This window comes from Mirounga angustirostris, unplaced genomic scaffold (assembly GCF_029215605.1).
Source record: "Mirounga angustirostris isolate CCGP_5_RB_7025 unplaced genomic scaffold, mMirAng1.0.hap1 SCAF_13, whole genome shotgun sequence".
NCBI classification, from domain to species: domain Eukaryota; kingdom Metazoa; phylum Chordata; class Mammalia; order Carnivora; family Phocidae; genus Mirounga; species Mirounga angustirostris.
The window spans coordinates 90,144,511-90,156,419 of NW_026991721.1; the positions used below are offsets into that span (position 1 = coordinate 90,144,511).

An 11,909-nucleotide genomic window follows, 5' to 3' on the forward strand; every position below is an offset into this window, starting at 1 on the left:
AGGGCTCAGAAAATTCACTCCTGAAGCAGTGAATGAAAAGCAGAATCTGATCAAGTGGTTAAGAAAAGAAATAGAGGAATAAGGGCCCTGTGATACTTCATTAATTCACAATTACAATTGACCCCGGAACAACGCAGGAGTTAGGGGCACCAAATCCCATGAAGTAAAAAAATCTGTGTGTAACTTTTGACTCCCCCACAACTTAACTCATAGCCTACTGCTAACCAGAAACCTTTACCGATAACATAAACAGTTGATTAACACATATTTTGTATATGTATCACATACTGTATCTTTACAATAAAGTAAGCTAGAGAAAAGAAAGTGTTATTAAGAAAATCAGAAGGAAAAGAAAGTACATTTATAGTACTGTACTGTGTGTATTGAAACAAATCTGTGTGGCCTGCAACAATTCAAACCCACATTGTTTGAGGGTCAACTGTACTTATTAAACGTTATGACAGTTGATCCTCAGAACAATCCTATATGTTAGGTGTCAATATCTCTGCTTATAGATGGGGTTCCTGAGACACAAACATGATAAGCTTATTCCGCCAGTGAGTGATGTGATCAGAACCCAGATCATCTGGCTACAAAGCCTGCTCAGAACCACCACATTTGTCTTCACTGACACATTTACTAATGACTTCCTCACTTGTGTAGAAAGGTTCCATCCTTTACCTTTGACTTGTGGTTTCTGGGATCCTCTACTTACATGATTTCCCAATACACGTCTCCATGATCTCCCAAGCTCCCCTGTAGGGCTGATGGCCGTTTACTGACCATCCCTTTTAGATATACTTCTAGCACAGGACATTCGGGTTTAAATTCTAGCTCTTTATTTTCCCTCTTTATTTCCCTTTTTTCTGTGTCCTGGAATTGAAATCTTCATCACCTTTGATATTTGAACTTTCATCTCCATTCTCCACCCCCATGATCATTAATCTAGCAAATCCTGCTTATGCCTTCATCACTACAAATGCCTAGGGGTTCAAAAAGACTAGGCTGTCTTAACTACGAGGTATGTTTGATTCCTTTGATTCAAGGAAATGTTCTTGTGTGGAGTAGCATAATAATAATACCTATTAACAGGATTTTTGTAAAAACTAATGAATTAATTGTGTAAAGCACTTAGCATAGTTCCTGATATGTAGTAAGCATTTAAAAAATGTAAAATATTAGTTCTAGCATTAATATTCTTGAATCCATTGGATGGTATTTTTAAGCATGCCAAATCTGTACTTTCTGAAGATTGTTCATTTCTTATAAATGACATAATGTATGTAAAACTAGCTAGCTTGGTACATAGTGTTCACTGTGTGTTCATTACTGCCCTGCCCCCATATAGACCTCTCAGGTCTAGAGTCTAGGATTCTATGTTAAAAATGTATATGATTTATGTAGAGATTTATGTGTTAAGGAGGTGAAAATGCTTAATAAAATACATTGAGATTAAATATATGCAGAACCACATAACTCTTGATATTTGCTTTCTCAGAAGTTAACTGTGGCTATTTCAAACAAAGATCTTTCAGCTGCCATCTTTTCTCTTCAGTGAGGTTCTGTGTCTCTTATGGAAGTGTCACTTGTGCGTGGACTCCTCTGTGTGTGGTGATGGTCAGTGTACTTGGGACCAGCATCGTGCCACCAGAAGTCTGAGGGTTAATGCATAAGAGACACTGTATTGCATTTACAGGTGACATGCATGGAATGACACAAATAGATTATAATGGGGAAAAAAGATGGAAAAAATAGAAATAAATAAATAAAGAAGCACTATATAGAGATTCAAGTTTTGGAAAGAGGGCAACTTTGCAACAAAAGAATACAGTTAAGAATAGTTCTTCCTACACTGCTTCCTGCTTGGGCTTCATCTGCTCTTCAAGGAACATGACTTTAGTGAAGCCCCAGTTGAGAAGATTTTGAAATGTAGTTCCCATGGCAACAGGCTCTGAGGTGACATAAATCCAAAGGAACTTTTCTTGGTTGTTCTATCATCCAAACAAGAATCCTCTAAGGCTCCTAGAGAAAAGTCAACTTTTAATGAAGCTTGGGTCTTCTTTGCTGTCTGTGCCCCATGGAGCTCTTTTCCTGTGGGTCTTATTTCAGGTTTGTAATAATGATTTATTTTCTTTAATTGTGAGTTGCTTACAGTAGGAATGAGAGCAGGGATTGGGATTTACTGTAATCACCACAGCAGTGGCAAATTTCTAAGTGTAAGATTTGTGCTTGAGGCCTTGAGTGATTAAATATATATCCCTCGTGTGAAAGACAGGCAAGCAGTGGGAATGCACAAATGTCATCCAACACTCACACAAGAAGACATGAGCACACACACAGGACTGATAGAGGAGTTGTAATTAGCTTGCCAAGCGGAGGACAGACAGCTGCCAAAGCAATTCTGATTACAAACCCACCACATGATGACTTCAGCTGCCCCATCCCCACCAAAATGTACCTCTCATCAATTGAGTGCTGTTTCAAATTTCATAGAGATATGTTTTTTTGGTTATAGAATTTGACTTCATTAAAAAAATAATTTCTGGAAGAAGGTGTGGAATGTGGATGATCCCCAACAAGTCCTTCAGAGACTGTGTTGATGAATTTGTAAGATCTTTCCTGAGAACTGCTTTTGACAATCAAAGGTAGAACAAGCATTAGGACTGTGTGTGTTTGGGGAAGAGGAATTTTTGCCAAGACTAGAAATGGGCACAGAAAGAGAAGCGTGGAAGCTGTGAAGGAAACCTCACCTGACTTCATAATTTGGCCTTTGTGGTATGGTTATTTGAAGAATAGGTCATTCATGGTGGGACAGGAAGTAGGGACAGGTGAAATACTCAAGGATCCTGACCCTGTTTGTGGATTAAGTTATGTTGGAGAGTTGGGTCTTAGATAAAGTTTTGAAGAAAAAACATTCCCAAATTTATCTTATTTCCAGCAATCAGCTCTCCTCTTCCTCCCTTTATTAGCTTTTCTCTTGCCCCTTTCAGGCTCATCTAGCTCTTAGAAGCTTTTTCTTCCCCTCATTCCCTCCCAAAATGATATATATTTTATGTATATTTCCTATAACATTTATTGAGCTTCCTCCATGTGTCATAAAATTAAATTTTATGATTTAATTTAACCTGCACAACAAACTATGGACTATTATCATTATCCCCATTTTACAGATGAGGAAGGTTGAGAATATGAGATTAATAAATGTTTTATGAGCTGCTGCAAGCCAGGTTTGATTATTTGGTTTTAAAGATATACACATGGATAAACCTAGTTCCTATCCACCACAGCTTATGGAAGTATATGGGTGATCACAAAGACAGCAAAACATCACGAGGAGAGCGGCAGTAGACCTAAGGACAAGCTACTATATGACTTTCTGGCTAATCTGCATGAGGGTATAAGCTGGTAATGATTTGATATCCTATTTCTTCTGGCATTTTGGCATTTTGCTCAGGCATACTCAAGACATACAAATTTTCTGAAACATGGAATTTCTGCTACTTGATAAATTTAGTGACTCTTATTTAGTTTCCTGACCTGGAATCAAACAGGTTTGGGTGAGGCTTCTTCCTCCCAGGTGGAGTAAGGCATATTTTGGTCAGACTTGTTCCAAATACTATCTTAGGAGCACCTTAGATGGGGTTTCCATAAAAAAGCTGTGCTGGGGACAAGGATTTGTGTGCATGTAGCTTATTTTTGGAAGTGACCTGAGGGAAGAGGAAGAGTGAAGCAGGGAAGGATGGGAAGTCAATCCAAGGTGGGCTATCGAGGTGTTTACCTTAATGGGAAATTCACAATCAATCCCTCTGAGGCCCCTTTGAGAATCAATGAAGAACAAAGCACCAGAAACACAGAAGAACAGAGCATTTATCCACTGACTCCCACGGGGGGTTACCTCCTTCATGCTTCCAAGTTTGCACATGCACCAGAGCGGTTGGGTGCATTCCGGCAGACAGCCTGTGTGTGGTGGCAGGGACATCTTAGGGCAGAAAGCAGGAGAAAGTGGTGCAGCTGATGGATTGTGTTTTGACTGCAACTGCATGCAGCCAGTTGCCACGGCAACAGCAGAAGCCAAAAAGATAGGCTGAAATGAGGCAGAAACAATGTCTGACACAGAGAGCTTAGTGATGGGATGTGAACTCAGGGCCTTGTAAACATGTTCAGAGTGGACAGTAGATGACACCATGGCTATAAAAGGCAGGGGCCAGCCACATTATGTGATTTGTAATGTGCTAAAACATTTAGAAAGGCCTTTTGCTCCATTTATCTCTTTCTCGTTCTGAAAGTCCATCCTTTGTCACTTTTCTTATTGTTGTGCTTTGAGTTAAAGCATCTTGCCTGAATTACAAGATAGAACATTGCCTGGAGGGACTATTGTATCAAGTCATTGACATCCAATAGCCTATTAGACTGATTGGTCTTCCTCAGCACACCTGATCATGTCATTCCCTTGGTCATGCCATTCCTCTGTTCAAAATGTTCCATGGATTCACACTGCATACATGTGTCTTGGCATTTAAGTTTCTCCCCAATCTGACCCTGGGGTGCTGTTCCAGGTTTGATGTCCAATTATGTCCTTTACTTGTACTCTGAATTGTAGTCAACCAAATCAAAGACCAGGTAGGCTTCTTCTGGATAGGCTAGAAAACCCCTCCAACTGGAGGAGTTAAAGATTCATGTTTTATTCCAGACTCTACCACCAACCAGCTTGTGACTGGTTGAGCTTCAGTTTTTCTGTCTGGAAGACGTAGGGTAGGAGGGTTAGATCAGTGAATCCCAAACCTGGCTAAATATCCCAATCACTAGGGATAGATTTAGAAGAAAAAAACAGATTATAAAGTCTTACTTCTGGAGATTTTTTATTATGTTTATATTGGAGTAACAGAATATGTACTTTTAATATGCACAGATTTATCTGACTCAGTTGTACACCTAGATTTGTGAACCACAGGACTAGATTTTAATATTGTTTCAAATCTATGAGACCCCAAAAATGTGAATTAGCTGTCACTGAGCTCAAGCAAGACTCTAAGAGACTGGGGCACAATGGATAACTTCTGTCATGAGGGAGAGTTAAAAAATGAGCAAAGTAAGCAAAACAGGGAAACAAACGTTGGTGGGTCTGGTGGGAAGAAGAGGGGTCAAGCTACAAGGCTATGAGAGTCAGCATGAGGGCACTGAGAGCCTCCTGAAGGACAGCTGACAGGATGGAGGACAGGGGCCATCAAGAATTCCAACAATTTAGCAATTTTGGAAAAATAGGATCTTAACTGACAGGGTTTTCTCTTTACTGCCAAGCTCAAATTCCAAGAGATCACAGGGAGTTTCTGTTTCTCCTTGGACTAGATATCATGCAAATTCTGTGATAAACTGAAATTTACGTAGTGTATGGAATGTCCTTCTCTGAACTTGAATAGCATTTTATTTTTACCTTTTTTGGACCTTATCATGTTTTTTCAGTAAAATAAGTTCGGTGTGTTCTAGCTTATCTTTTCCAGTAGAATGTCAGACCCCTGAGAGCAAGGACCCTGCTCATATATTTCATTATTTCCCACAGGAAGAGGTTAAACACAATTATTAAGAACAACAGATTTGGAGTAAGATGGACCTAGATTTCATATGGTCTTCGTAATTTAACATCTGGTGAATTACTGCATCTCTAAAATGGGAGTGATAAAACCTAGTTCAAAGGATTTGAGGGAGAATTAAAAGGAAGTATTGTATGTGAAATGGTATTGGATTCTGGCCTGCTGGAGTCAGTACAGAAGTGCTAGGACAGGAAGAATTTTTGGTATATATAGTAAGTGCTCAATTAATGGTAAGTTATCATTTTTGCACAAGACTTTGCATTTTACTGAATAGATGTTAATTGGACAAATAAATACTGTTTCTAAAAGCCCATTCAAATATTATCAAGGGTACAAGAAAATATTCCTTTTTTTTAAAAGTTAGTTTCTAGGGTCAGACTTGCTCCAAATGCTATCTCAGGAGCACCTTAGATGGGGTCCCGAGGGATCCTCTGACTTTCTACTTCTAATCAGGTCCCCAGATCCTTAAATCCAGAATAAAACTGGTCAGTCTCCTGTCACCAGATGGCACGGGTCTCCCTTCTACAAACTGGGAAACAGCCTTGGGGCAAAGCCTCCATCAGGTATCACCTTCTTTAGCTCAGAACAAATTCTAAGGCAGTCCAAATTCTGATCCTTCAAACAGAACAGGAGCTAAAATGGTCTGTGCTTAGTTCCTTTACCTGTGTTAGCACCACACCCATTTATCTGTCTGAACAATTGTGGATAAGAATTGGACTGAAAGGTGCATCATTAGGGCTCTAGGCTGAAGGAGGGTGAGCGACTGAATCTGGGCTGAACTTTTCATAAGTCCCCAACCTCAGGTAGTAAAGGCTTTGGGAAAGACCACCTCCCTTTTCTGTGCTGTCTGGGGTGACCATGAAGTGGAAACTCCAGGCACGGTTGGGCTGGCTCCAACCTCTGAGAGGACTCTCTCTAGATATTGGCTCCAGGTTTTATAATCTTGAGCAGAAGTTGGAGTTGGAAGGACACAATAATGGACCAAAGTAAAGACACGGGAGACTCCTCAGCTCATCTTTGAGACCATTCTTCCTGGCAGCGTCTGCCCTCACCGTGGAGAAAGGTCCATCCTCCAGAGGGTGCTCCAGTGGAAGAGTCCTTAGGGGGCCATGAGAACAGACCTCCAGGCATCTTGAGAGGCCTTTCTGCTGAAGTCCAAAATCTCTCTGTGTGGATCCAGTTCTCAAGAACGGGAGGTGACTGGGAGGAGAGAGGGGGGGTCTCTGTCTCTCTCTTTCTCTCTTTTCTCTCTTTCTTCCCCTCTAAGAGACTCTTTCTCCTTGTTCCCACAGAATGCCTTTAATAAGAATGGGAGCTGAGAACTCCTCTGTGACAGAGTTTATCCTTGCAGGCCTAACCAACCAGCCGAGACTCCAGATCCCTCTCTTCTTCCTGTTTCTGGGTTCCTATGTGGTCACCATGGTGGGGAACCTGGGCCTGATAACCCTGATTGGGCTGAATTCTCACCTACACACCCCCATGTACTTTTTCCTCTTCAACTTGTCCTTCATAGATTTCTGCTATTCTACTGTTATCACGCCCAAGATGCTGATGAGTTTTGTCTTGAGAAAGAACATCATCTCCTATGCAGGGTGTGTGACTCAGCTCTTCTTCTTTCTTTTCTTTGTTGTCTCTGAGTCCTTCATCCTGTCAGCAATGGCATATGACCGGTACGCCGCCATCTGTAACCCACTGGTGTACACAGCCACCATGTCTCTTCAGGTCTGCTTATTCCTCCTGTTGGGTGTCTATGTGATGGGGTTTGCTGGGGCCATGGCCCACACAGCATGCATGGTAAGACTGGCCTTCTGCACCAACAATCTGGTTAACCACTACATGTGTGACATCCTTCCCCTTCTTGAGCGTTCTTGCACCAGCACCTATGTAAATGAGCTGGTAGTTTTTGTTGTTGTGGGCATTGATACTGGTGTGCCTACAGTTACCATCTTCATTTCTTATGCCCTCATCCTCTCCAGCATTCTCCGTATTCATTCTACCAAGGGCAGGTCCAAAGCCTTTAGCACCTGCAGCTCCCACATAATTGCGGTTTCTCTCTTCTTTGGGTCAGGGGCATTTATGTACCTCAAACCATCCTCTCTTTTACCTATGAATCAGGGGAAAGTGTCCTCCTTGTTCTACACCATTGTTGTGCCCATGCTCAACCCGCTAATCTATAGCTTGAGGAATAAGGATGTCAAAGTTGCTCTGAAGAAAACATTGAGCAAAAAACCATTCTCTTGAGAAAGGGGTAATACTTAGGAAAGGGCCTTTTCCCCTTCCTTATATGATTCAGGTTCCATTGGTTACTTGGAAATTTTAACTCTTTCTCAAAGAAGTTCATCCTTACCATTTTATGCATCCTTTAATTTAAGAAGATTCTTAAAACTACAGGGTACTCACATTTAGTGGACCATAAGGATCATTTAATCAGTTCTCTCATATTTCTGAGAATAGATACAGGTTTATGTACCTTCTCCAAAGTCACTCAGTTATTCAGCAGCACAATTGTGACTAGGATATAGGCTTTGATTTCTTTTCTTTTTTTTTTAAATTTAAGTTCAATTAGCCAACATATAGTACATCATTAGTTTTTGATGTAGTGTTCAATGATTCATTAGTTGTGCATAACACCCAGTGCTCATCAGTAGGCTTTTGATTTCTAATACTAGTTGCTTTCCACTATGGTTCACTTTCTTCCTTCATCAGCACTGGAAGATTTCATTTCAAATGTGAACTGATCTAGGATGTTAAGATCTGGTTCTTTCTACAAAAATTTCATGCAACTTTTCAAGGGCTAATTTTAAATACCACATTTTTGCAAAGAAGGTAGGAGGTATAAAACTTTGTTGAGATGGTCTTGGCTAAATGACCAAATTCTTGAAGAATTTTTCAGAGTACTTGGGGGAAGTATGCTAGGACCCAGACAGCAGCAAGAATGGTACCTCCTAAGACAGCAGGGTGGAGCTTCATGGACTTGGACTTTAAAGGATTTGGTCATGCTGGCTGGACGACCTTATAGAAAATGTCAAGGTTATGAAGTACAGGATTTGGGAATTTTTTTCTACACAATCATTTCCTTGTTTCAAATTGTGCTTTTAAAACCTGAGTGGAGAAGTGTGAAGCTCAGGGGTCAGCTAAAAATCTGGAGAATATTTCAGAACCATAGAGGGGTCATTGTGTTACAAGCCAGTAATTAGGTTAGTACCACACAGCAGCCAGTCAGCAGAGAAAATGACCACTGACTGTTAATGGTACTGTATGTGACAGAGACTATGTGAGGTATTCTCTGTGTGCCTTTCTAGATCAACTCTCTGTTTCTTTGTACCTTACTTCAAGTTCAATGGATCTTGTCAATGGGCTCCCTGACCCTCTGGTTTCTTCTGGTTGGGTGAAGCCAATGGCAGCATCAAGAGAGGAAATCAGAGGACAAGTGGAGCACAATATTGTGATATTTATTTCCCTGATTTCCTTCCAGTGGGCTACAGTAACTGCTCAGCGGGGAGCCTGCTTCTCCCTCTCCCTCTGCCGTGCCATTTGCCGCTCCCCCTGCTTGTGCTCTCTCTCTCTCAAATAAATAAATGAATAAAATCTTTAAAAAAATACTCAGTGAAAGGAAGTCTTCCTTTACTCAATTTTCTGGTCCTTCTCTACCCTCTCCAGGGTCTGCCACTGTTGCTTGTTGGTTATATGTTTTAAGACAGTCTTTCTATGCACAGTATTTGTGTTAGCCAAGATGCAACAGTGAGTTCCTCAGGTCAGAGGGCTGAAAGCTATCAGCAGAAGTGGGGAGGTGGAAGGGACAAAGGGACAAAAGCAGGGAAGGAATATGATTTGTTTTGCAGAACCAGCAGTTCCTGACAAGGAAATGCCAGGCTAGGTGTTTCCTCTGATAGCATAGGCCAGTCTGAGCTGGTTTGGAGCTGAGGACCCATGCAGAAGCCCCCCCAAGTTGTCCTGAAGTTACCTTTAACTCATTATAATACTAAGATCTCTTATGGGCAGAGTTTTCCACTGTATTTTGAACATATGATGTATGCACTAGCATGCTGACACGCCAGGCAAGTGCAGTTGAACCAAAGCGCCTAAGTAATGGAATATGTATTAAGTTCCTTACTGTATATGCAAGATCTGTGTCCCTGCCCCCTAATCCACTGAATAAAAGCTTCCTGTACTAACCCCACAGGAAGACAGTGCTTTGAGAGCTATCTTCCTGTCCCCTTACTTGTAACAAGTAATAAAAAGTTCTTTGCTTTCAACACTTCCTTGAATTGTGTTCAATTCAGTGCACCCCAAGTGGTGAACCTCTTGAGTTCGGTTACACCTGCACATATGTACACAATCTTGTCCTTGTTTTCAGTCTATGAGCAGCTGCTTTAAAACATATCTACCAATGAAATCTAATTCGCAAAGGAGGGAATGAGGGGTTGTTACTGGATAAATAAATGAATAAAAAAGCAGGAAAGATGTATATGAAGGGTTGTGGGTAGCCAAAAAGAGGTAGAGAGAAAGACATGCTGTGAAAACAAGGGAGTGTTGGCTCGTTACATAAGTGTGTATCCAAGACACAGCTCACAGAATTTGTTTTTACTGATCTCTTGCTTCCAACTCGATTTTTATGATTGCATAAAATTCTAGTATATGGATGTATTATATCTCATTAACAATTTTCTACTACTGTATGTTATTTTTGTTTTCCCAAATTATAAACAATGATTAACAGACTTATTCAATAAGTCTTTGAGTTTTCCCCTAATTAGGATATATTTTTAGACAGGGAATTACTGAATGACATAAGATTATTGAATATTATTCCAAAATTCCTTCTTTAAAGTTTATCTCAATTTATACTCTCACTAGCAGTATAAACATACTCAGATGGCCTACTCTTGGCCAGATTCTGTACTAATAAGGGTGTCACTCATAAAAACTGATTACCTTTAATTTTGATAGTGGTGGTGTTTGTATTACTGTCTTCTTTTATATCTTTTATTCCTTTTTACTTCATAAACTACTTGTGGTATCTGAATGGATAAAGAAGAGAAAAGCAGGAGCAAAATTGAGAATGTCTTCTTCTGCCTTCTTTTTCTTTCTTACATATTTCCTGTAGGGGAGGGAAATAATTTTCCCTCTATCCTTCTAGATTGTTGGCTGAGACTCCCCTGTGATAAAAGACTGATTAACAGAAGACAAAACAAACAGAACTTTAATAACATGTATACCTCCTATATACATGGGAGATACTCAGGAAAAATGGCCCAAGCCACCACCTTAAATACCATCTCCAGCTAAAGACAAAAGAAGACGTTGTGGGGGAGGGTTATCACTTATGGTAATCAGGCAAAGCCCAGTAAACGAAGGTATGGTTGTTATGCAGATTTAAGTTGCTACTTTCTCCATTGATAACAGTTTCTAGAGATTTAGTCATTCCCCTCTTCTTGGTACAGAGGGGGAGACACCCTTACAAATGGAAATTTCCCTTATACATATAAATTTCCCTCACAAAGAGGCAACCTCTGCCCAGTTTCCAGAGTTTGTTCTATGTCTTTGTTTTCTTAAAAATAATCAGATTAAGATAATCCTTATGCCAAAGAGACATATTTTGGAGTGGCAAATTCTGCTCTACTTCATCCCTTTGTTTCTTAAATGGCTTTTTCTTGGCTTCATCATAACTCCGGTTATCTTTTTGATCCAAGGAAAGGAAGATACTCTGGAGCTTTCCCTTTGGGATAATCTATTGTGAGGTGTCTTTCTGGAGTATCTTTCTCCCACCTCTCTTCTCTTTCAGTGCTCCTGCTCTTTGTTCTCATAGTACACTGCTCTTAACCCATTAAGTGTTGGTCAAAATGTAGGGCCACTGCTCATTTACTTTTCTGTATACACTTACACTATACATCAGACTGTAAGTTCTGTGCGAGCAGGGTCCCTGGTGTCCATTTTGATATATCCTCCACATTTAGTGGCTGTAGCAGAACCAGACTCTACATTAGATTTGTAAATCCCAACTTTCCACTCCTTTTTATGGTCAAGTATAGTGTTGTATAAAATGGTTGACTTAAGCAAACTTTAAATCACTATTTGATTGAACACTGGCTCTGAAAGCAATTTTATAAAATACCAATAATTGTGCATTCATTCTGTACTACTCTCCATTTTCACTCATATCCCAGAGACAACATACCAAAGAAAAAACTGTACAATGAAAAAAATGAATCATTCATGTATGTAGCTCCCATCTTCCCCCAAATAACAGACTAAGCCTAAAAGATTGTGTTCAAAAGCTAAATTAGAAAAAAAGTCACCAAGACCATAGCCTGATTCTTC

The 11,909-nt window shown here is 40.2% G+C and overlaps 1 protein-coding gene across 1 annotated transcript; it reads left to right on the forward strand.

The window, feature by feature from the left end:
- The first annotated feature begins 6,881 nt into the window (after positions 1 to 6,881).
- Positions 6,882 to 7,842, forward strand: LOC123856733 (olfactory receptor 8B8). Its single transcript, XM_045892857.1, has one exon. It carries the CDS (start codon positions 6,882 to 6,884, stop codon positions 7,827 to 7,829), a length of 948 nt encoding a protein of 315 aa, XP_045748813.1. The 3' UTR covers positions 7,830 to 7,842.
- The last annotated feature ends 4,067 nt before the right edge of the window (positions 7,843 to 11,909 follow it).

Coding starts and splice junctions, on each gene's coding strand:
- LOC123856733 (XM_045892857.1), top strand. CDS start 6,882: ATGCCTTTAATAAGAATGGGAGCTGAGAACTCCTCTGTGACAGAGTTT.